At 39.3% G+C, this 26,053-nt stretch overlaps 1 protein-coding gene across 2 annotated transcripts; it reads left to right on the top strand.

The window, feature by feature from the left end:
* Nucleotides 1-2,474: 2,474 nt before the first annotated feature.
* Nucleotides 2,475-25,710, top strand: PIP4P2 (phosphatidylinositol-4,5-bisphosphate 4-phosphatase 2). 2 transcript variants are annotated; one of them, XM_084507593.1, is made up of 7 exons: nt 2,475-2,648; nt 8,275-8,423; nt 9,851-9,957; nt 11,443-11,566; nt 17,167-17,219; nt 22,921-23,011; nt 24,136-25,710. In XM_084507593.1, exons 1-7 carry the CDS (start codon nt 2,543-2,545, stop codon nt 24,277-24,279), a joined length of 774 nt encoding a protein of 257 aa, XP_084363719.1. In that variant the 5' UTR covers nt 2,475-2,542; the 3' UTR covers nt 24,280-25,710. The 2 variants fall into 2 exon arrangements, with proteins under 2 accessions (XP_084363719.1, XP_084363720.1); XM_084507594.1 differs by having other exon boundaries at nt 2,481-2,648; nt 8,278-8,423.
* The last annotated feature ends 343 nt before the right edge of the window (nt 25,711-26,053 follow it).

The following is a 26,053-nucleotide window of genomic DNA, read 5'->3' as shown; positions in this document are numbered from 1 at the left end:
TAGCCAAACACATCATATTGTTTGACTGGGCAGCATTTGGCACCTCCTGCTGTTACTAGCTGGGTCCACGTAACTTCACTTGGAGATTGCACAGCGTGAGCACATCTACACGTCAGGCTGCAATATTGGCATGTCCTTAGATGCATAGACTCAAAATACTGAAAAACTGAGGCAAATGACTGAGCAGTTACCTAATTGCTGTGACTTAGATTGATTAGCAGCTGAGGTGACTAAAAAGTGTAAAGGTCTTTGACAAGTCAAATCCAAGGAGCCGGAGGAATTTTTTTTTTTTTTTTTTTTTTTAATCAAGAGTGGGTACTTATTTAGATGACAATCATATTTCAAAGAATAGGTCAGCACACTGGGATATTTAATAGCAGCAATTCTCACCTGTATGTGCAGGCTTGAACTGTCACACCAAGTTGTGACATAGCTCTCACTTTGGGCAGCTAGGAGTGATCTTAGGGTTTTCAGTCATCTTCTGAGGCACAAAACATCTGTTTAGGGCAGAGGTCAATTTTCTGTAATTGCAGCAGGAGGGACTAAGTATTGGTGGAACTCAGTGCTGCCTAGCTGACAGCTTCCCAAAACAATAAAAATGATAAAGAAAACTGGTTGTAAATGCCAGCTTATGTGTTATGACTCTAAAATAAAGCCTATTCCTCTGTATTTGTTGAAAATTGAGCTGTTTCAAGACCATGGTCTGAAGATGCAGTGAAGATACACCCTGATGAGTAATACTACTATTTTTGGCCTGCAAATATCAGCCTAACAGTACCTCTGCGAGACAAGTGGTTTGGGAGCACAAAATCCTAAAAATCCCTAAAACTCATCACTAAAAAAAAAAAAGTCTTTAAGTATTGACTTGATCTTGAAATAGTTCTTTTTAAACTGACTGAAACTGAAAGCGGTATCTAATTTATGGCACAAAAGCATCTTCAAGTTATTTATCGTATTTGTAAGGAAGGGCAGTTGACATGGCACAACTGCATTCCCTATGTGATGAAGACGTGGCTAAACAACCAGTTGCTTTGCAGTATGTTATTCCTTATGTAGTGACATCAGAGCTAGTTCAGACTCAGAGTATATTCCTGAATGAAATAACAATTAAAAATGCTATTTTGTCCAAAATTGGAAAGAATGAAGAGTATTTCAAAATTTACTACAAAACATTTTTTTTTAGGATTCAAATAATCTCTGAAAACATTGTTCTTTCATCTCAGTATGACTTTACTTTATTTATTCCATATTCTAGTTATTATAAATGAAACATTTAAATCTTAGAAATACTTCAGGCTCTATTTAATTTTTTGATTATTTCTCCTAGACTTTTGAATTCATTGGTCTGTTTATACGCTTGATTTCCTAGATTCTAATTCTTTTGTGGAAAGCTGCTTCCACTGACATTTTAAAAAAACTTACACTATTTTATCTTATAAAATATATTATTAAAAAATGAGCAGCTACCGAAATCTCAGGCCACAGTCTCATCTGATAAAGGTTTCCAGTTGTGACTCATTACCCAATTCTTACGAAAACATCTCAGTGCTTTCCGTATAACACATTTCAAGAAGTGCATTGGCTTTGGGTAACCGCACGGTTGGGATGTGGGGTGCCACTTGGCAGCCAGTCTGATTTTGTACAAAGTGGCCTCTTATCTCCTGGTGTTATCACAGCCTGGCAATCTCTGACCTCTGGACAATGGATTGACGTGACACACGGGTGAAAAATATCTGTCTTAGCTCAATACGGGCTGAAAAAATCATTGGGAAAGGCTATCCCCTGTTCGGTGCCCGAGACTTCCAGATGGTGCCTGAGCAGGCTTTCAGGCAGAAGGAAATGAAGTCCTTATGTCCTCAGAGAGCTCAGTGACACCAAGGAGCTCCTGCTCGGTTGAGCAGCCGGTTTTTTAACACGCAGATTTATCTCCTCGCGTTTCAAGAGGCTTTAGAGGTTGCCACAGTGGTCACCCCTCAGCGGGCAGCCCCTCAGCGAGGCCCCCTCAGGCTCCTGCTCATAGCCAAGCCACTGGTAGCATTTCCCCAGCCTTCTCTGATATTGGTACCCAAAAATAATCACAACGTTTAAAATAAAAACTCAAAAGCAGGTTTCGGTGTTTTTTTTTTTTTAATTTTTTTTTTTTTTAATTTTTTAAAGGTTGTTACGCTTCTCCTCCCGACGCCTAGGAAGCTCAAGCTGAGCAGGAGCTCAGCCCTCCCCCACCTTCCTTCTCGGGGATACCGGGCCGGGGGCAGCCCCCAGCCCCTCTGGGGACAACCGGGGTCGGGGTGGGGGTCCCCGGGGACCCTCCTGGGACCCTGCCGGTGCTGAGAAGAGCCGAGCGGCCCAGCCCGGCCGGCAGCGAGGGGGCCGGGCGGAGGCAGGGCCGCCTGCCCCAGCCCCCGCCTCTCTCCTCCCCGCGGCCCGTTCATCCCAGCCCCTTCCTCTGCGCTGCTTCTCCTCCTCCTCCTCCTCCTCCTCCTTCTTCCCCGGCCCGGCCGCCCGCACGCCGGCAGCGGGGAGGGCCGTGCCCGCCGCAGCCATGGCTGCCGAGGGGGTGGACGAGCGCTCCCCGCTGCTCTCGGCGCCCAGCTCCGGCAATGTCACCCCCACCGCGCCGCCCTACCTGCCGGACACCAGCCCCCGAGGTAAGGCGGGGACGGCCCCGGGGACACGGCCTGGGTGGGTTGGTGGCAGGGGTGGAGGGGGACCGGGGTCGGGTCCCCCCCATTTTGGCCCCGAGCCCCCCGCAGTGCCCTGGGGGAGGTGGGGGACCCCCGCTCAGTAACGCCGTGTGGGCCGGGTAGGCCGTGGGCTGAGCCGGATTGGGTTCCCTAAAAAAAAATAATTAAAAAAAAAAAAAAAAAAGCAATAATAAACGCTTACAGTCGCAGAGCAGGTCCGGACCAGTCTGCCTCATAACCACCTCGCAGGTCGGAGCTTGCGAGGTAATTGTGGGACTTTGGTTTTCCCTTTAATTAGGAGCTGGATTAAGTCAAAGATGCTTAGTGCGGAGTGCCTGGATTCAGCAGGGCGAGCTGCAGGGCGCTGACTGGGGGAGGCACGGCATTAAGGCGTCCAGGCAGGGCAAATACAGCACCCAAATCGCTGTTTCATCCCTGGCCATCGTCTGAGTGCTTCAGCAGATGGGTTTGTGCCCTGGCAGCCGGGTACGGTGGGAAGGTAGCCCACTGCAGCGTGGTGGTCCATGCCCACGATCACTGGGATGTCCTTGCAAACTCGTTTCAAGGCCATAGTTGGTTGGGGCTTTATTCTTAAACAGATCCAGCTATCATAGCTACGAATCTGCAACCTGGACTTAAAATGATGTGGTATTAACTTTCTTCTGCAGACTTACAGAAATCATCTTGTTGATCGATGTTGAATGTTTAGCAAACAGGTGAAAATTCTTACCTATGAAGCTTAATGTGACTTGTAAGCCTTCAGTTTTAATATATGTTTTTATCCACTTAAACGTTTCACAGCAGAAATCAAGGAAAACAAAGCTGACACTGAAGACTGAATAAGATTAGTGTAGCTTTACTGGCCTTTGAAATGTAAGATTACAGTCCTGCTGTCACTGGCTCCAGTGTGTTGGCTATTTCTCAAGGGTTTTTATATAATTGTATAGATCTATTGCATATGTATGTAACTAGAATGCTACAAGTGAGCACGTATGCTTTTTTGAATAATATTTAAACAAGTGGCCAGCTAGGCCTCTTTGGCTTGATATGAACATGTACTTCAGTTAGTGCTGTGACTGGTTAACTTACATTTGCACAAAGAAGTGCCAAACTGCAAAAATAATTAAAAAAAAAAACAAAACTCTCTTGTTTTTCAATGAAGTTGTGTAGGATTGCCATCATCCCTGAAGTTTTGTAGTTTAAAAATTCCAGACATCCACTGTAGTTTGAAGTCTCCTTACTCAATGTTTTTGTTCTTAGAATCCTTGTTACTTTTGTATACGTTTCAATCTATTAAAAAAAAAAAAGCCTTTATATACTTGAAAAGTGCTGAAAACGTATCAGATCAGTGACTCATGTTTAAACTTGGGTTTAAATGTGTGACCTAGGAATAAACTGGACCCCACGTGCACGTTTTGGTTAGTACCCCTGCCCTGCTGTGTCTGTAACTGCTGTTAACTAATTTGGCAGCAGTGGCTGGGTGTGGTACTTGAGATAAGCGGCTTGTTCTCAGCGAGGAGGGCCTGTAAAGCTTTCTTTAAATACCAAACTTGGAGTAAGTTTAGAATCTCTGGTTTAATCAGTTCACAAGCAACTGGACCTAGTACCACTTGATATATGTATGTACACAAATACGTACACACGTTCCACTTTATAAAACTTGAAGAAAAACATCTGCAAAGCAAAATTTTGCAAAGGGGTCACTTGGACCAAGTAGCCCTAGTTCCCTTGCTTTATACTTGCATGCACTAGTTACCCGTAGAGAAAGAAGGTCCATAGGTGAGCCAGCTAAAGAGCCTTCTTAGCTAACAGGCAGTCTTTATCTCTTTTCCTAGCACAAGCAGGGTGAAGAAGCATCCTCATGGGGAAATAGTTTGTTTTTAAAGCCTGTCTGCAGTGCTTCCTTTCTTGACACTACCAGAACATCATGGAGCTTGAGAGGTAGAGGAAGGAGGAAGAAGCCCTCAGTGCCCAAAACCACCACCTGAATGTACGCTAATAGATTTATCCCCATACTTGTAATTATCTGCTGTGCCCAATATGTAATCCTGAGCTTTAAATTAGAGAGCCTGTGGTTTCATAGTAGTCTCCTCTTCCCTCGTAGGGCTGAGCTGAGACCCAGCTGACCCTTTTCAGCGTAAGCTGGTGGGTGGTTGGGCGCTTGAGTCCTGGACATGGCCTGTTCCTGCCCATGGCAGCAAGAAAGAAAAAATCTTTTAGATGTGGGAACAGGGTTTAAGAAACTTTTCACGTGGACAAAGGCAGGGACCATCAGCTCTGCATCCTGTAGTAGAGTAATTATTATGTTACTCAGCTTTTTTTTTTTTTTTCCCCAGTTGTCTTGATTTTTTCAGGCTTTTTCAGTCCTTAACTACCAGTCCCTGACATAGGTCACTAACTTTTTACCTCCACCCCCTCCCAAGTCAGCATAAAGCATCTGTATTTAAAAAACAACCCCTCCAAAAACAACAAACTCACTTCTATTTGACCAAGGTAAGCTGCAAGCAGTTCCTAGTGGCTTCTGCCTTTTGGAATATCAAAAGAGGAAAGTGCCCAAGTACTGGAATCTTCTAAGGATGAATATGCGTTTTCTTCCATTGCATCTCTCTGTCCTGTGAGGGTGATGGGAGAATTGTAAGTTAGAGTAGGCTGTACTGCATGGCAGGGCGCTCTGCTACTCGTGCTGATCTAATTGCTGTTGGTTTATTATTTTTTTTAGAAGAAAAAAATGGTAACATAGCAATAAACTAGAATGTCAGTAGCAGAATACTGACATTCAGTATCTCATTAGATGCATTCTGAAACACCAGCATATATGTGAAATTTGTCTACCAACCATTCACATCCAGCATAGCGGACCTTCATGAACTGTTCCTTTAGATGTTAGCCTGTAATTTAAGCTGCCAAAGAGGAGAAAAAACAGAGACAAAAGTCATACCAAGTACATATGTTAATATGATTTGAAAGTGGCTAGCATTTTTATTAAGGGATAATGAGCAGAAAGCTGAGACAAGACAGTTCCTTTGTTTTCCTTTTTAGCTTCCTCCCCCCCCCACACACACACTGTATTTCTCTTTACACTAGCACTTTGCTATTTCTCTTTTATGAGCTTTTCCAAGTGCAAGTCTTTAAACACGAAGGTTGCAGTGCCAAGATACCTCCAGCTTTCTGCTCTGTAGCAAATGTTACTTGCTGCAGCACCACCCTGAAAAGCAGCCATTATTTGCTTGCTATTGTAAATCTGCTGAGACAGCAGGACAGGAGTGAAGAGGCTGCTTACCTGGAAGCCAAGCAGCTCCAGTATGAGGCTGGAAAAGTGGTTGTCTCGGTGCTTGCACGCGTTATCTGACCAACTTCCAAAATCCAAAGAGTTGTTGCTTACAAAGAGGGTATAGAATCTTGCAAATACCTGGAAGAGTATAGTTGCAGATTCTTAAAGTATTCCAGGATCACAGAAAGCTGGAAGGCTTGGGGATATTCCTTTTTTTTCCCTCCACTTTCTAGTACCCTTGTTTGCCTCTTACCTCTGCCCCGCTGCCAGGAGTTGAAAACTACCTCACTGTAAATGGAGAGAGCCAAGCAAAGAAGGTCTGCAACCTGTTTGTTGCTTTACAGGAGTGACCTGGCAGCTGGGACTGAACTGTAATTTCTTGACAGAGTTTGGAGAAGGTGCCTTTTCCTTGTTTTGTCTCCTTTTTTATTGTAGCCAGGGAGCATACCAGTTGCTGGCTGCAGAAGCAGTCAGGGAGCCTGCTTATGGCTAACAAGCCCCTTGCAGCAACCTTAACTTGAAGACTTACAGCTAAGATGCTGCTCTTCCGGTTGTCTAAATTTCAGAACTGTTTTCTGCATTTCTTATAATGTAAGGGGCTTGAGATTGTTTCTGGTTGGCAAAGTATGTTTGCTTTATTTTATAGGTTGATATTTTTTGTTGTTGTTATTTTGCTTTTGTGTTTTGTTTTCCTGTTTTTGTGTTTTGTGCCTTGCTATATCTTTTTCCCTGTATGTGGCAGTCTCGTACTGAAAATCCACTATCACGGTATTGCAAAATAAAGCTGCTCTTAAAATTTTTCAACTGTGTGCTGTAATTTCCCAGAAACAGAAAAGAAATCAGAAGAACATTCTGTTACCTGATATTTCTTTAAGGATGCTGGGTTCTGCAGCCACGATATCAAAGCTGAAGGTGTGAAGTTCCCTATCTCAAGTTGTGGAGCATCAGTCTGTGCGATTACATCAGGATTGCATTGCTGCATATAAGTGAATTTTGTGTCTCATCTGAAGTAATTCAAGCATGCTGGATGCTATTCTGAGATCCTCGAGATGTCCACCTGTCTCTGGCAAGAGTTAAAATGAAGTGCTGGGCTGGATTGTTTGTGGACCAAGTAGCAAAGAGAGCATGGAACAATGAAGATGCTGTAAAGCTTTGTGATGGTGTTTTGGATCTTAAGGACAGATGGAATCTCTTAAATCCATTCAGTTTGCAACAATGATGTTAAAATAGAGTCCAGGAGGGATGTGTGCCTCCTTACAGGCTTAAATTTAATGCTTGGGCTTGTCAGTTGTGATAGTAGCCTGTGATTTACCTCCACTTCAGCAGATACTGCTTTGTTTATAAGCTGAAAGACAGCTAATCTCTCATTACTTCTGTGAAGACTTCAATGGCTGGTTGGATGTAATCCTGAAATAATTTATTGATGTCCAAGGCTACAGGGAATTACAAATTAATATTCAAAAAAAGTTAACTATGAACTACTAAATATGCCTGTTCCATATTTGTTTACCTGAAGAACCCTGAACTTGATGAAATAAAACCTGTTACATGCCAAATAACCGTGGTAGTAGGCTTGTGAGAGTTTGTTATGTGGAATTGTTTTCATTCCAAGGATTCTTAAACCGAGAAGGATCCTGAGCTTTTTCTCCCTGGTTTGTTGTGGGCTCGGGAGCTGAAATTGGCTCTTCCACAGGAACACAAGGCTTCTGTGTTCTCTGTTGTGTTACTCTGTTTTAAGTGACTAAAAACCCCCTTGTGCATTCATACTTTGGCTTTTGGTCAACAAAACTATCTGGAGCCCTTGAAAGCAGAAGCTCTTAAGGTTCAGTTTATCTATTTTCAAGGTGTTCTTTTGTTGGACCTCAAAAAAAGGAGCATTTCCCATCCAGGAGATGGCCTGGTCTCTTGTAGGATATGCTATGTATGCCCTCACCTTTTCTTTTTTAAATGCTGGGAGTCCACTGTTAATTATGCCAAGTATACACCGAGTGTTAAGCTAGTTGGGGCTAAATACCTTGATCTTTTCGTTTCCATATTTTTTCCTCTTTAACAGGACTCTTATTTTTACCCATCTGTGATGATTTATGGTGGTTTTGTGTTACTGATACGCTTTATGTAGAGCTGTGAGTGATGTACTGTTACACAGAATTTGGGGAAAGTAAACATATTTGTCTGATGTTTATACTAATCGATGGCTTCCATGTTTTTTTTCCCTTTAATTCATTTTTTCCTTGAGGCTGTGGCTGTTAGAGACCGTATTTGCCATCTGTTTTAGGATCCCGTTTGATTTTTCACCTGAGATTTCGTGATCTCTTGCAGCAGAGCTTCCACCTCCATATACTGCCATTGCAAGTCCAGACGCCAGTGGTGTTCCTGTAATTAACTGCCGCGTGTGCCAGTCGCTAATCAATTTGGATGGCAAGCTACACCAACATGTGGTTAAGTGCACAGTGTGCAATGAAGCTACGGTAAAAAAAATGATTTTGAGCATTTTCTTTCTGTGGAGGGAAGCGGTGGGAAGCTGAACAGTGTCACTCGTAGAATTCACATCCTCACCTACAAAGGGTGAGCCTCAGGCTGACATCCCTGCTGATGCCCTGTCAGTGCAACCCACTGCTAGTGTAACTAGGGTGCAAGTTCAAGGGTTGCTGGTATAACTAGCAGCTAGAACAAACCTTCACATGCTGTCTGACCACCTCAGCAGGGTGTCATTCAGAGGCAGGGGACAAAAAGCAAAGGTTTTGTTTAAGTAATTACTCCTCCATAAGGAAGGGTAAAATGTTTTCTGAAATGGTTTTTAGTGGGATGAAGACTTCAATTATTTTTAGACTGGAAGAAACAAAGTAACTAACCCACACTTTTCCCTGGATTTGTGTTTTCTTCCTGAAGTTCTACTCGGTCAATTTGTTAGCATGCTAACAAACCACTATACAACAATTTTGAAACATAGAAATTAGAGGTTCTGCTCCACTTACTGTAGTGATCACAGGCCTTTTTGCTCCTCCTTCTCTTTTCTTAACGCTTTTGAGCTTCTGCCTCTATTTTTTTTTTTTTCCTATCTGGTTTTAGTTTGGGGATCTGATACTGAGGCACTCCGGAGCTACTGGGGGCATTTGCTTGCAAAATGCTGGATTATATTTATTTTAGAAAAAGCACTTTAAATTATACCCAGAAAAAAAAAAGACGCCTTAAATCTGTAGGAAAACTTTTTTTTTCCACTTTTAAAAGCAAGAGTAGAGAACCTGCCAGTAATACTCACTCTCCCTGCCAATATATAATGTTGCAGGCCACAGTATTGTCCATGTTTTGAGACTTGTGATTTTCAGTATGAAAGAGATCCAGAAACTCGACTGCCAGGTTTGAAGAAGATGAGTTCAATATACTTCAAAATAATATGACAGTTCAGCTAAGTCTGCATATTCTGTTAGCAACTGAGAGCCAGACTTTTGATCCTTTCACTTTTAAATAAAGCCATTAAACCAGGCAAAGAGGATTTCTGGATATGTTGATGTTACTTTTTAAAAAAAACACAACAACATACCACTACTTCAGTTCATTTCTCTTTTTTAAATATGAGCTTAAGACTTGTGTTCTTTATTGCTAAAATACGAATGCTTTTTTCCATTAGTTTGCGGAATTTCTTTTTACTGGAAATGTCCTTGTGTGGAATTTTCACTTCTTCCTCTTTTGGGGGGGAGGGAGGTAGAGGAAACTTTTGATTTTTTTTCTTGACTCACAAGTTTCCATCTATAAGAGGAACTGTATTCTGTTAAGAATAAACTGCTAAGAAGATCTTGTCAGTCTTAAGTTGTTCTGTTTTCTCGTACTTTTGAGAGGAAGAAAGTGAATTGCTGTGACTTCTCATGTGTGTTCTGTGCTTTTTTTTTTTGTTTAGCCAATCAAAAACCCTCCTTCAGGGAAGAAGTATGTTAGATGTCAGTGTAATTGTCTTCTTATCTGTAAGGATACCTCTCGGAAGATAGGCTGTCCAAGACCAAACTGGTAAGAGTAACATCCATAATTTCCTGAAAAATTAATTATTGCAAATGCACAGGTTGCTCACTTTGTCTAATTCAGAGTGGGGATTTCAGAATGAAACAGGAAAGGAAGTAGTAGGTTGGCTTCAGTCCTGCCCTCTTTTCTGTTACACTGAGCTTTCAATCTCTTCTTAGCCCTCAACTTTAATTTACATATTTTTTAGAACAGAAACGAGTGTGATTTCCATAGTGGGCATTCTTACTGTTGAGCTTACAGTGTTAAAGATCCCACTGAGGTAGGAGTGTTTCTTTTTCAAATGTTGCAGCCCAAATAGGAGAAACTGAAATGAAAGCTGGGTCTGCAGATACTTGAATAGAGACTACCACACTGAGTGCCCTAGTTACCAGTCTGTTGTCTCTTCTGGTTTTGAATCATAGTTTGAAACCTGGGGGGTGAGGGGGAGGATTTTTTTTTTATTATTATTTCTTTTGATTACTATGGTATTAGGGAAAACCAATAACATTGGGAATCTTTTTGTAGAGGGAGAAGTGTTCATGGGAAACTTCGGTCATAATACATCATACATGTGGTAAACAGGTTGAAGCAGAAGGTCTCCAATTTTATTAAAATACTTCTTGAAAGACTGCATCTCAGCAGTTTTCCTAAGATAGCCTATGTATTTGTCTTATTAAAAGACGAGTAAAATTGGAGTAGTTTGAAGCAAAGAGTTGGGGGGTATGCTGTAAATGGAAGGCTCTAGTCTGAAGGGAGGCCGTCCAGCCTATGATGTTGGTTGCATAAGAGTAGGTAAGATGTAGTACAAGTTAAATAATACTTTCATTTTTCCCCCCCTTTTTTTTTTTTTCACGGTAGGAAGTCTGATCCTTGTTTTGCTTTTTGTTTCTTAATGTGGGTACTGTCATTTTGGATGACAAATTGTGTAATTAAGTTGGAAATGCGCTGAACATAAAAGCAAATGCTTACGAACTAATTTTTTCCTTCAGGTGAAATAATTGTGTATAGTCAAAATAGGGTGTTTTTCCTCTAATTCACTCAATTTGAACAGTGTTTTTACCTGCTGATGTTGACTTGTTTATCAGTAGTGTGGGTAGAAGCAGAATCTGACTTGGGAAGAAGAGTTAGATTATGAAAGAGCAGGGACTCTTTCAACATGTTTCACATAGGCATGTACATTCCATTTCACAGGCTTGCTCAGCCTAGTTATTAAGACTTCTTTTTCCTGAGGAGTGTTTCTACCATCATATGACAAGTCTTTGATCTGTACAGGGTTCTGGCTTGTGTAGCTGATAGTGAAAGAATGTTTTTGAAATTGAATGAAGACACCTTAGAGAAAAAACAAAATGTGGTCCATAATCTCTTTAAAAAAACCAAAACACTATTGTAGCTTAAAAGTATAACATATTTGGTAGTGACTGTCTGAACTAATTGCTTCAGTGCATCATCCTTTTGCCTGCTTAATTACGTGTACATTTAATGTTCTTAACACAGTAGACGCATCATTACTCTTGGTCCAGTAATGCTGATCCCAGAAGAGCAGCCAGCTCAGCCTGCCTTGCCAGTTCAACCAGATGGAACTAGAGTGGTGTGTGGGCACTGTGGAAATACATTCCTTGTAAGTAAAGCACCAGATTATCCTCACCAAAACATGGTATTGCTCAGGCTATTGTAAGCACTTCTAAGAACGTATTGTCTCACTCTGTGGCATCTTTGAGGAACTAAAGCTTCTTCTGTGCTCATATTGCTGTGGATATCTAGTCTGTATTGGTTAATCTTTGCATTTCAAGAAAATGTGTATTGGTTTTCCTGTGCATGCATGGGTAAAGCCCAAAGTCACTGTTTCCACTCAGTGGTACAAGAGTTGACAGTGCTGGAAGAGGAAGTTACACTTATTGGGTTCTGTTTGGATTCTCAATGATGGCTATGTTCTGCTGTGGCTAAGATGGCATAGTTTCTGCCTTTTCTGCATGGGACCCTGAACTCTGTTGATTATAGATAGTACTAAACCATTAATCTGTCTGTCAGTTGTCAATGATGTGGAGATTATGGCTTATATCCAAGCCTGAAAGTTTCTCCTGCTCTTGTAGTGGAAGGATGCAGAATACTCTTTTGTTGCAAAGGCATTTTTTTCTTTTATATGAATAAGGGTCTGCTGTACTTGAATTTTGAGTTGGGAACAGTCTCTGCGATGCATTAAGTAAGGTTTAACTTTATTACCTAGCAGTGCTGAAATGTGTGTCAGTTTTCTTTGTTATGGGAAATGGCTAAGATCAGTGATACAGCTGAATGACCTGTATTTATCACTGGAGTGTTGTGCTCCTGAAACAAAGGACTGTAAGATATGTAAGGGCCAGAGAATACTCGAGTGCGTTTCATGAAAGGAAAAGGGAAGCTTAGAAGGTGGCACTGCATGTTGTACTGTATTAGCAGAGAGGGAAAGTGATAGGTTCTGTAATGGAATAGCCGTGTTCCTTCAAATCCTTGCATCAGGCTTATGGTTCAGTGGGGTGTGTAGTAACGGCTTAATTACTATGATAGGTGAAGAATGCAAGGAGCAAGAGATGGCTCTTAGTTTTTTTTTAAAGGGGAAATAAGAATTTGGTTGGGAATTTACAAGTAATGTAGTATGGGATAAACCATTAGATGCTTGAGAAATTCTTTCTAGAAACATATATATTTAATCCTATTATAAGCCCTACTGAAGAAGTCTATAGTTAGAGATAGCTGGAGTGGGTTTTCTGTTTGCTTTTATTTCTTTTAAATGCAAATCTGCATGTGAACTTATTTTTAATATTATATTATTACTAATTAACGTTACTAACAGAAAATTACTGGACCTGTGGAAGAGAGGCTTTTTTTTTTTTTTTGAAGGTATTTTTTTTAAGGTATTTTTTTTTGAAGGTATTTTTTTTATTACCACCTTAGGTACTTGCATAAACACTGTAGTCTGATACAAAGTCGTAATTTTATTTTGTAATGTAGTTATATTGTTTAGCAGTGTTTTAAAACTGCATAGGCAAAAGTAATGCTGTAAAAGAGTTATGGTATTAAATTTTATTTTGTTAACAGGAAAAAAAAAATCTCCATGGTTTAATCGTGTTTTTTTTTTTTGTTGTTTTTTTTTAATTAGTCAGAGTCACTGAAGTAAAAATCTCATTAGTAAGTTGCTGGCCTAACTTTGGATGCTCTCATAAGCATGGGGTTTTTATTTTAGCCCCATTTTCTTTCTCTGCAGAGAGACCAAGTAAACTTGGTAGTTTACACCTTGAACTACTTTAGGTGAAATTCTTCTGTGAACAGTTAGGATAGCATAAGGAAAAAAAAAAAAAAAAAAAACACAAGAGGCTAGTATTGTGCATAACTACCAGATTAGGCCTTAAAAAGCTAAGGTCTCTGATTGGGAATTTGTGCATGTGACTTCAGATCTGATGGTTGCTTTAATGAACTGCATAACTTTGAAATTCATAGTCCTACCTGCCAGTAAGACTGGTTTACACAGTGTTTTAAAAAGAAGCCCTCAAAATCATTAAAAATACGAGGCTTGTGTTCTCTTACGAGAAGCATGAAATAAACCTTTTTACTTTATACGGCTTTCCCACTTTTCTTTGCTTCAGTCTTTTTCTGTTACTAAGTTTAAGGTTCTACAAATGAACATTTTTCATTAGGAAAAATCAAATTAGTTGGGGTTGGGAGTGAGCGGGGAAGCAAAACATAGTAGCAGTGCTTTAGGAAACCTGGAAATTTGAGTTTTGTGAGGGTATATCTGTACGTTGGCATCTCTACACTGTAAAGCAAATACGTAACACTAGATGCACCTCTCAGCAACTCCATAAGGTACCTCCTTTGATTCACTTGGCAGTAAGATCATTAAAATTGTATTTATATATATTATAAAAACTTTCTGTATAAAGAGAGAAATGTTATATATGTATATAATTTTAATATAAACTTTCTATGTATATAAACTTTATATATAAATGTAGTAGACAGGCAAAGCTAGAATGCCTGGGATGAGAAAGGCAAATTGCCAGTTGCTTTTTCTGTGCTCTCTTGTAAGAGTATCAACTTACCACCTTTCAAAGAGGTTATTTTTGTTATTAAAAAAAAAGCATAATTATGGGCTGCTCCCTCATACCACGTGCATACTGTTCATTTTAGCTTATTAAAAGCACGCTATGCAGTTTCTCAACTGGGAAAATATATTAACACTGAAGTGATGGTGTAGCTGAACTATGATAGTTGCATTTTGTTCACCAGATTTTTTTTTTCTTGGATAACCTGATAGGAGCCTTATTTGTGTTAAAGTTTCCACTGTTTCTGGCAGATTTCAAAGTTGGACGTGTAGATAAAGTGGTAGAATAGAAATGGAGGGCAAGACAAGAGTTTAACCATTGTGCTAAATCTCAGTTTGATCTGGTTTGGGCGTTTCTGAGAGCTTGTGGACTTGTTCTGTGGCTGAGTTATTGCTCCTGCCAGCAGTAAGTCACTCCCTGCATCCCTCTGCCAGGGGCTCTGCTGCTGATTTATAGCCATCAGGGGGCTGAGCTGCATTTGGAAATGGTGGCAGGTGGGAGTGGGGGGCCTGTCCCCCCATCCGCCTGTGACCTTTCTGCTTCCAGAGACCCTTGAAGGTCGGAGCAGGCTGCATAAGGCACAGGCTGGGGGATAAGCACTGTGCTCTGTCAATTTGGTTTGGTAAAACTAATCAAATACAAAAATAGTCTGAAATAATTTAATTACCAAAAAAAAAAAATAGAAAAAAATTAAATGTTTTAATGTTTTAAAGAATTTAAATTTGCATAAGTATCTTGCTTTCCTAAGGGAATCTTGGGGTGGCACTGGAGTTGAGTGAGGTGCTTTTTTGACAGAAACACCTGTATGTGCTTATATAGCTGTGTAAGTCAATTAAAAAGCCACACTCACTCACTTTGTCATGTACTGAATGCATTGAGAACTAATCCAGGCTCAGAAGGTAAAAAGTTTTTTAATATTCTTGTAATTCTTCCACCTGATGTCTCTCATTTTTATCCCCAGTTGAAATGTGTAAGAGATCTCTATAATTGTCTCCTAATTGGCAATTTGGGTAATCATTTATTGTGTTTCAGTTGGAGGGGGAGCAGTTTATATTGCTAATTTTCATGTATCTAAACTCAAGTTTTATTAACACCATGAAACAGTGTTAGGTACTCCTAAGCACTCGGACATGTCCATTAAAATACCAGCTATAAGTGTAACTTAAGCTACTTGTAAACACACCAAAACTCCAAGAATTAAGACACGTTTAAATGACCTTTCCTTACTCTGATAATGTGATCTGAATTCTTGTAGTTTGAATGTTGACACGTTTTTTGTTCTTTCTATGAGTATGTCCTGTGTGTGCAGAAAGCATCATAAAAGTTAGTGCTTCTGGTACTTCCAGGTAAATTGAAAGGAAAACAGAATATAAATGCTTTTGAAGCTCAAATGCATTTGAGTCTATATCCATTAATGATTATGGTTAATAATTACTACGGAATCTTAAATAAAACCATAGAAAGATCATTAATGAATAACTTTGGAAATACAGTTGCCTACTCTGGAATAAAACAGTAAACAGAAGTGAAGTTGAATTACAGGTATGCAAAATGAAAGCCCTGGATTTAGACTGGCTTCTATTTCTGGAACTGCAGTTTAAGTAGCTGAAAAACCATCGCTGAAGAGGCCTGGTGCTATCTCTGGTGCTGACCACTGCACGTTACCCACTGTCACTGAGGACACCTAAGGGAAATGAGAGTAGTTTTTGCCATGGATGCATGTAAACAATCAACTTCTCCCACATTCCTGCCAGAGGAATTAGCTTTAATGCTCATAAGATGAGATGCTCAGGTGGGAGCAGAACTACAGAACCTTTCATTTTATCCTTTTAAGGGATCAAACCGAACTGTGTTAAATCAGTTTGGCTGAGTCCTTGCCTTGTCCAGAACCAGGGGGAAAATCAGTGGAGAATTTTCCCCATTAGAAGTAATTAAAACTGAGGGATAGAGGCAGGAAAATGTACAGTAAGCATTATGAACCAGATCCTTGCTCACAGAAAAACCTACTGGTACCAGTTAGGCATTATAGGCTACATCCTCTGTTTGCTTGCAGAGAAGATTGTAAATTTGTTCTCGGTGCTGTGCTGTAGCCAGGTCCCATGTTCTCTGGGGCCTGTGTGTATGGGCTCTGATTTTGATTTGTGTTTGTAGCAGTTAAAATAATACGATTTGCTTCAGTGGACTGACTCCTGATTTCTCACAGAGATAAGGAGGATCTGAATGGAGGCTTCAGTATCCTGGGCAATAGCTTCTAGGTGCTAGCAATTTGCAGTGTGACTCTTGCATGAATTATGAGGGGAGGGGAGAATTATGCTTAACAAGGGAACTGTGCTAACTACCTCCAGTTGGGAAAGGCAGCAGGGAAGAGCTGTAATTACACTATAAATATTTACAGAGTGAAGAGGGATGGTATCCTCTTGTTCGAGGCAAACATCTTTGAAATGGCTGCTTAATACTCAAACTACCACAAAGTACAGTGTAAGAAATATTGCTGGTTTTGAACAGGTACATGACTGCATCCTTTGGTGGGCGTAGTGCTAGGTGTTACTTCTGCTAAGGCTGTTCCCAGGGAGACTTTAGTTTGTGCATGGAAGGCTGTGACTGTACGATGCATGGATTTATGTATCACCTTTTAAAGATGTTATCTTAAGTAGTCAATAGCATTCTTAATTTCATTTGTGTAAAACTTATATTTTAGAAAATAAGTGTCCTTGTTCTTTAATCTTTCAATGTTTAACTCAGTCTTCCCAAGTGATGCAATGGTTGGGGAAAGATGGGAAAATGAATCTATCGGTAATTATGCCAAAGAAAACACATTTATTTTGATTCAGGGTATGATCGTAGACTTGGAAGAGAAAAAAAACTGTATTAATATTTTGTTGCCCATACTGTGCCTGTGGTTGAAACCACATTACGTCAAGTGAATCTTGTAATGCTAAGACGAGTCATGGGAAATTTTCACATGGAAATCGTAATCCTGCGTTGCCACTGACAAAAGGGCACCCCATTTACGGAGGAAAGCAAGAAACAAGTCAAAGAAAGCCTGAGAAGCAAAAATGTTTTCACAGTGACGTTTAGCATGAAGTAAAACAAACATTTTCTCAGGCCAGTTTTTCAACCTTTTTATTTTTTCTTTTTACAGTGGATGGAACTGAGGTTTAACACGCTAGCAAAATGCCCGCACTGCAAAAAAATGTAAGTTTTCCGAAAGCAAGGTTGCACAGTCTATCTTTAAAATAAGTTGCCAGTTTCTTCCATAGAAGTCGTTGGAGTAAAGTCTGTTTGTCATGCTGATTATTTTTGCCATGTTCATACGAATTTCAAGGCTCAACAGCATGTTACATTCACATGAATTTTCCACTGTATGTATGAGTCGGTAACTTCTGACAAATCCAACCTGCGTTTATTAAAGTGCTCTGGTTGACTTGTCAGAGGTAAAAAATAAGCTGCTAACAATAGACAGAAATGGGTTGCTAAAATTAACGGAGGCTAGGATTTCTTCGTCTTGTCTTTTTTTCTTTCATCCTTGAAATTTTCCTGCTTCATGCAGTTAATCAGGTAACGCGTTTAAAAGTAGAATTTGAATTGTCTTATTGTGAATGACTGAAAGGAAATAAGCTTGTCTTAATTTCAAAGAGGCTTTACTGATTTCATAAACTCAACGACTACCTTACGTTAAGCATCTTATTAAGTTTGTGAGTTTAATATTTATAAACTGGAATAACTCGTCTACTTTTTTTGCTATTACTTCAGTAAGAGGGAAGTATTCCTTGTGAGTGAAAAATTAGAAGATGAGAGCTATAAAATGGCCTGGTTTTATTTGGCTTTTGTTTTCTTCGTTTTTTTTTTTGTTTTTGTTTTTTTTTCTGAAGATTTGTTTTGCCATTTTTAGGAGAGGATGGCATTGGATTGGTATATATGGATTATTAGGTTGAAATAGTGTTGATCTTAAATGTTACAGTACCAATATTAAATTTGTATGGAATGTCAACCATAGTGTGTGGAATACAACTTAAAGATCTTACTTCAGAGGCTTCCTTATCCTGCCGATTTATTTACAAACTTGCCTTCCTTTGATAGGGAAGTCCAAGTTCCAGTTAAAGGAGCAAATATATTGGGAACAGAGAACTGCAGTTGTGTTAAAGGGAAACTAGCAGGTCCCTTAGGAAACAGGAGGCTTAGAATAAATGTACTTCAGCTGTTGGCATAGCTCGGACTTCAGAAGTGATAAAAATCTTTTAGCAGAGTATTTGATAGCGAAGTCTTCGTAGTGGTATGTGTGACCTCAGGGGTGTAAGTGATTGGGTATGGAACAGTGCATGTGTTTGAGTTTGCTGAGGTCAAATAAACTCAGGCTCTTGATGAGATATTACTTTGCAGGTTTTTTGTTTGTTTTTACTGGCTGCAGTCACATTCAGTTTTTTCCTTTTCAGGGCTGGGGGAAGGGCTGATACTTTGTAGGGTTTGTTTGTTTGTTTTTGAACTAGTTGCAGTTAATGTTTTATTTTTTTTATCACTTAACACTTGACAGTTAACCTCATGCCATCTTTCTTTCTAGACTGTCCTTAAGTACAGAATAATTAATTTGCTGTTTAACGTTTGGGGCTGTTGCTGTTGGGAAGTTTTTTTTTTTTTTCCTCTTCCCAAAAGTTACACCATGTGATCTCTTGGCCTGCCTGCTGTTGATTTATATTACTTGGATTTTAAAAGATAGCTGGAGTCAAAGATCCCTTAGCATTTTGTCTTCAAAGTGCAAAGCATGTTGTGTGTATGTAATAAAACTGGACTATCTCTGCAGTGCAGCCTGGGAAAGTGACAGCGTAAGCAGCAGCTGAGTTGCAGAATACAAAACAGATTTTAACAAATCACCTTTTCTATCCATGAACTGAGGATGCAAATCATTAAATACTGTAATTTAACTTTGAATGGATTGCTTGGTCTCTTCCCGCCTTTGCGATGTGATGGCCAGGAGCTCTGCACTTCCAGCAGCATAAACACTTCTAATGCATGGATTTAGGGCACAGCGTAGGTGAGGCAGAACTTTGAGCCATGGTGATGGAATAAACAACCGCAGTGACCTGCTGCTTTCTCTCAGCCCTTTGTCCAAGGTCACTGTATCTGTAGCCAGGTACACAGAAGGGAACCTGGGGTGTTGCCAACTAGTGCAAAACTTTCTTCATTAGTAGCTGACGGGTCAGGTGCAAAAGTGCTTGTTTCTTCTGTTGAACCAGTTGTGGATTGTCACTTAAAACAAGGATAGTATAGATTGAAACAAAAGGCACCTCAAATACTGCAACAGTAAGGCTTCCAAGAAGGTATCTGTTGAGAATGAAATTCTCAAATACTCTTTGTGACTTTTTCCACAAATTTACACTGCAGTGAATCTCTGCAAATGGCTTTTGAAAAAGGAAAAAAAATAAAGAGAAAAAAAATTGTTAGGAAATGTAGGAAATGAGCTGTAATGCAGGTTATAATCACTTTTTTGTTAACCGACCAAATCTTTTTGGAGATGGATTACAAAGCTGCTGATGCCAATGTGGGTGAGGTGTTTGTGGAAGTCATGGCAACATGCACATTACCTACTGCATCAGGACAAACAAAGGTAGTTCCTGAGGAAGTTGTTGCCATAGGTTTTTATTTTATCATATAGACGATGACCAGAGAGCAGGGTGCTAAAGTGTTTCTTTCACTGTTGTAGTGTTGTGTGTTTCAAAATACCCGTTGTTTTGTCAGCCTGTTCTCCCACCTCCCCACAGAAAATGAACCCATATTGATTTTGCTATCATTTTGCCTCCATAAAACCTGCAGGACCTTTAAGCAAGAGAGGGGTTGGGATTCTGGCATTATTGCAGCCTCTAGTTCCAGCAGTGCTTTTCACCTTCAAAATACTGGCATTTTGATTTTGCCTCTTAAAAACACTCCTAAAGGCACATCTGAAATCGTGGTAATAACTCCTATTACTTGGAACATAAAGAGGCCCTCTGTTCTTTTCTGGGCCACTCCTTTAATAGACTCGGTCCCTTGTGGTTTTCTGCTTGTTACCACCTGATGCTTAATTGGCTTTGGTGTCTCCTGTACCTGCTACTGCTGCCTGAAGATCTGCAGGTGCCTCTGCTTCCTGAGCAGTAGCTTTTGTAAGACAGGATTCTAGATTAACAGAATGGTTTGGGTTGGAAGGGACCTTAAAGCCCACCCAGTTCCAGCCCCCTGCCATGGGCAGGGACACTTCCCACCAGACCAAGTTGCCCAAAGCCCCATCCAGCCTGGCCTTGAGCACCTCCAGGGATGGGGCATCCACAGCTTCTCTGGACAGGTGGACTGCTGCCTTCTTGATGGTTTTGTGGTGTCTTCACCCTCTTTAGTCACACAATGAAAACAGCTTCTGCTATTGAAAAATGTTGTTTTGACCCTAGTTCTGTTATTTCTGAAGGTGACTGTCAAACTTAGTGCAGTTTGTAGGTTTTGGGATATGGTTCAGCTTTCTGTATTAAAATTAGATCGTATGATTGTGTGTCTAATTTGAGGTAGGTAGAATGAAACTTTAATACTTAGAGTGGCCCAGTGACTAGTATCACTGAAAACTAAATTCCTAATTTATCAGGATTGCTAAATATTCCCATGTTTATTATGTGATGTTAGAAATGTAATATTTGTACTTCAACTTTCGGTAGGAGGGAAAAAATGCAGTTAAAATTAAATGAAGACTTTTTACTTTTCTTCCATCATTTGAGGACATTTCTCCCTCACCTTTTTTTTTATGGGTAGTAGGGGGCAAAGCTTGAGAGAAATATGGATGGAGAATAAACATGGCGCCTTCACTACTATGATTACAAAAACAGGATCATAAGTCAGACAGCTCTGAAAGTGAAGGTTTCTCTCCTAGAATGAACTTTCCCTGTGAAATATGGAGTGCAGTAAATATCATGCATGTTTTAGGTGTGTTAACCATGATGTTTCTACCAGCTTGCTGGCTAGTTACTACAGATTTTAAATTATCCAGCTCCATAATGGAAATAACTTTGAGCATTGAGCTGGCAAGTTCTGCAGGAGGAAGGAACCTACAACCAATTTGGCAAGCTCAGTGCTCATCAACTCAATTTTTAGACACTTGACTCCCTTTTACACAGCTTCTGGTTGGTTTTATTTTCCTTCAGCAGCTTGGAATCAGACAACACATTCCTCCTCTAGAATGGCTGTGGAAGTATTTAAGGAGGTTTGGGGGAACTGTGTGTGTATGTCTGTGTTAAGATTTGTCTCTTGCTGATAGTGACCATTAACCAGTGATCAGGGTGAGGGAATTTCCACTTGGGGAAATAGCAATACCTATGTGCAACCCTTGCCTTACAAGATGAAGCTCAACCTGTGTGCACTAGTTCGAGTTTTTTCCCTATTTTTTTTTTCTTTTTTTTTTTTTTTTTCCCTGGGGCATTTTAGAAATTCCTTGTAGAGGAATAAAATTGGAGTAAAGCTGCTTAAGTCACTCTATTTGAAGGCTTTCTAAGGTGAATGCTTTAAAAAATGCTAGTCACATGCAAAGCATATGAGGCCTTACTATGTGGTTAAGTAATTGGAGCCAGAAATTTGGTCAGTCATATGATGGATGCGCTACTTTAGTCCAGCAGGGCTTTCTTCTGTTATATGTTTATCTCAAATATGTTGAACCATCATGAGATGAAAATGACTTTCTCTTGCATCTTTGAACACAGTACAAGAATCCCAGTATTTCCAAAGGCATGCCAATCTCCCAGAGTGGGAGCAAGTACTTTAATGATGATGATATACTTCAGGTTGCTTTGAAACTACCTCAAAGACAGATCATAAATGTTACATGAAAGCATCTCAATCTGTTTGGCTTCTTCAGTTCTCTGTATTTCAAGGGAATCAAGTAATATTCCTCATTACTGTAGCTATATGTGATTGGAAATGCTTGACCAATAATCCTTAAGTCAACCAATGCTGAGCTTCTAGCCAAAACTTTCTAACCTGTAGTGAAGAATCTAACATTTTATTAGCATTTTATATTCAATTTAGCTGAAGCACTATAATAGTTTGTTTAATGCAGTAGGCAGAGACTGCTGTCTCTCTTGGAGTTTGTAGCCTAGATGATGAGTGACAGAACTTCCCAAGGATTTATTTAACTTGGTTGCCAGCAGTGGTTTGCACAGCTAATTTAGCTTGCAGCAGAACTAAAAGAAAATTGGTAAGCAAAAATATCTTGTCAGATTTTTACAGTTACTACAACTGACTTAAATGTCTAAGGAATTCCTCGTGCTGAAAAGTTTTTGTCATGTTTCTGACTAAAACAGTTGGGGGGGAGGTTGTTTTGTCTGTGTGTTCATTTTTGCTCTTCAAGAAATGGGGTAGTGTTTAGCCAATTCACAATACTGAGTGAAATATTCCAGTAAATAAATTGTGCAGGTTGTTATTGTTCAGACGTTTAGGGGCAGCAGAACTGATTTCCTGGTGCTTAGATGCAGTGGATATTAGAGATGTGTATTGATGTATTAAAAGACTAAAAAGTGTCTTACAACCTACACTGAAGCTTCAAAGCAAATTTAAGGGTTTTGCAATCCAAAGACTACTCAAGATTCTTACCTGGGTGCACTGTGAATCCTGGATGTGGATGCATACAAACCATAGGTGTGTTACTACTCTTTGTTGCAAGTATCTAGATATTGAGATTTTTTTCTTTTGTGCATCTTCATTTATTGTGCTTCTTTAAACAAATGTAGACTGTCCTTCACTGTTTGATAAAATTGTAGAATTGCCCTTCAATTCCATAAACTCAAAATGGTGTATACGTATTGCCATTCTCTCCCCTCCTCCCCTCCTTTTAGACTGAAGATACTTTTGTGTGGTTCTCTTTGAATTTAATGTGCCATTTATTTTCTAACAGTTCTTCTGTTGGAAGTGCGCTGCCTCGGAGACGTTGCTGTGCATATATTACAATTGGCATGATATGCATCTTCATTGGAGTTGGATTAACTGTGAGTGATGTACTGCTTTATGCTTGCAATGGTGCAGAGGAGCTCCCTGGATTTGAGCAAGACCTCTTAAATTTGTGTATTTTTGTCATCTCTGTTAAAACCATGGACTTAATCATCTGAGTTAGCTAGAGAAATGAAATGTTCCTAAAAGATCTTCACTCACTTGGAGATTATTTTCCTCCTGGTGTTAAATTGGACTTTTCATCTTTCTATGAAAAATAATTTTACTTCTTTTTAGAAATACCAGAACATCTTGATCTCACTAGGGCTCTTAAAGCTTCTAGGTTTCCAGAAATACATATTGCTGCATAGCCAGGAATATAAGTCTCACTGCAGTGGAGGGGAGTGAGCCTCCAAAAGAGTTAGAACTTGTACAAATTATAAAGGAAAATACATGTTTCTAAGGAGTAAAACCAGATAATAAGCTATTTACAAGTAACTTACAAATAAAAGTAACAAATTGTATTTACAATATAAATATTTACAGAAGACTCATGCTGCTATTATTCTATTATTTAGAAAACTGTCTGGCTTGCTTCATGCTGAAGTATCTAGTAGTGATTATTAGAGCCACCTTTTTACCCCGTAGTCACAAAAATAAATATTGGGAAATGCCATTAGTTGGATTCATGTGTGATTCTCTCTATACCTCTAACTTGTGTTACAACCTGATAACTTATGTGTGTGAGCGTAAATGAGTTTTGAAGGATTTTTCCATTTTTTTTCCTACTAAAAACAGTTACAGCCAGAAATAAATATTTTTTTTTTTTTGACAACCTTACTGAATTTGGTCAAAATGTTTCCTCATGAGGTATGCCCAAGAGGCTTGGCTTATGCAGTCTCCATCCTTGGAAATTTCTGGGACCCAACCAAATTAGAACCCTGAGCAATTTGGCTGACCCTGCTTTGATCAAGAAGTTGGACTAGAGACCTCTTGATGTCCCTTCCAAGCTCATGATCACAATCCAATTTTATGACCATAAAATTGAGCTAATAAAATATTTGATTGATCCTTAACAAAGTGAAAAAGATGCTGAAATACTTTTTAATACTGTTTCTTCCCTGAAGAGCAGGTAGTGCTGTTTCACACTGTTTATTTTTCTTTTTTTTTTTTTTTTTTTCAGGTTGGTACGCAAGATTTCGCCAGGAGATATCATGCAACGTATGTTTCTTGGGCTATTGCTTATCTCTTAGGTTTAATCTGCCTCATCCGAGCCTGCTACTGGGGAGCCATAAAAGTCAGTTATCCAGAGCACAGTTTTGCATAGAGAAATTGTTAGGTTATAGCAGATGAGCATCTAGTAATTCTGGATATTACATCTTGGACACTTTTAAATCTTTCCTGTAAGGATTCCATTCTGTTCAAAGTAGTTCTAAGACTGGGGGTCTCTAAGAACAAATGTTCATTGCACTACATAATATGCAACTAGTTTGTTTTGCTGCTAGATTCCCTAGCTCTGAATACTAAAGCTGTGTTTACATGTTCATAACTCTGTCTTTATAGGTGTTGAATTTTATTTCAACAGACAGTATTAAGTTTTACATTTCCTTTGTTATGTTAAAATCAGTCTGCCATTTTTCTAGATGATCAGTAAGAATTCAAAAGCGAGAGTGTTTATAAGTGTTTCTACAGTAGCTTCACATTTGTACTTAACGTTTTAACTAAAATTACATTAAAGTGGCTTGCTTTAAAACCTAAGCAATAAGCATTTTGCTTGAACTGCTTACTGTATCTTTTGCCTAAGATCATAGTGACCTTATTCAGGAAATGAAAGTTACGAGTGTACTTCAAAAGACTGTGACACTGTTGCTAGAGTGACATTTGTAAACACTGTATGCTTTGAGATTTTCAGGTAAAGAGATGCTCTTTTGGTAGTCCAATTAAATTTCCACTTATCCAGGATTGGATTTCAGTTAGGATAAAAGCTTTCTTCTCAAGGATCCTGGGATTTTGGTGGGTTTTTGTTTTTATGTTTTAACTGGCAAATCCTAAAAGCCATGCTCGGATTATGGAACTCCAGTTACTTGTGCAAGTTCCTTTACAGGGTCTAAGGGAAGCATTTCATATGACTTGTTTAGAAATACTCCAGCGTCATGTAGGTGACTATAAGGCGGTGATGGGTTGCCTCTTACTTTCCTTTGATCATGTCAGATTTTCCCTCTTTGGGAGAGTTATGCACGGGTCACTGCAAAGGGAGACACTGTAAATTCACATCTACTGCTGTAGTAAGAAAATGAGCATTACTTGGATCATTCCAAAGTAATTCAAAGTACATCTAGTCAATTTAGCACTGACTTAATAAGAGAATACGGAAACAGAAAGCTTTTTCTAATGATGTATTCACAAAGGATTGAGGGACCAGTTCTTGCACTGCTCATCTTTACAGTTTTAAACAAGTTTTTGCTAAATTCAGAAGGAATGTCCTGAGTAATTTAGACTGTAGTAATTTAGATAATGGGGTTGGATGAGTAAATTAATGTGGATGTTTCAGGGATACATGTAATTTAAATTATCTGTGTTTCTCCAAGGACAAAATGCTATTCAGATATGGATTTTGGAGCACAATAAATGTAAATGATCAAACTGTAAATGATCTGTCTTTGTATGATGCTAAATGTATAAAAGCAGTAGCTCAGGATTACATTGTACCTTTTACAAATAAACTAATAAAGAAATAAAGATTATTATTCAAACTTAATATATCTTGTTATTTATAAACAAAAACACAGAAGTGGAAGAATTCATTAATGATGTGTAGAAACAACATAGATATTGTGCAACAGGAGTGAGCTTTGCCTTTTTTCCAAATGGCAGCTTCAGGAACATGAACAAGCTGCTGTTTTCCTCATGGTTTTGGTAGAATTTGGAGAAAATAAATAAGGGATGAGACCACTGTTGAGGTTAGTAAGGTTCTCCTTAGTCAATGGCGTATTGAGGGGAATATGGTAATGTACTCTGTGGATTACTGTGCTCCCTTGCATCTTAAATCTTTGAATACTTTTTTTCTGGTTGTATTTCAAAATACTGTACGCTACATCCTG

This window comes from Aythya ferina (assembly GCF_964211825.1).
Source record: "Aythya ferina genome assembly, chromosome: 2".
Lineage (NCBI taxonomy): Eukaryota > Metazoa > Chordata > Aves > Anseriformes > Anatidae > Aythya > Aythya ferina.
The sequence above is the reverse complement of the archived record's forward strand: the minus strand, read 5'-3'. Positions and strand labels throughout refer to the sequence as shown.

What these genes read in the sequence shown, in the direction of transcription:
- PIP4P2 (XM_084507593.1), top strand. Translation starts at nt 2,543, where the DNA reads ATGGCTGCCGAGGGGGTGGACGAGCGCTCCCCGCTGCTCTCGGCGCCC. An exon ending in TGCCCGCACTGCAAAAAAAT is followed by an intron (nt 17,220 to 22,920) that starts GTAAGTTTTCCG and finishes ATTTTCTAACAG; the next exon opens with TTCTTCTGTTGGAAGTGCGC. An exon ending in TCATTGGAGTTGGATTAACT is followed by an intron (nt 23,012 to 24,135) that starts GTGAGTGATGTA and finishes TTTTTTTTTCAG; the next exon opens with GTTGGTACGCAAGATTTCGC.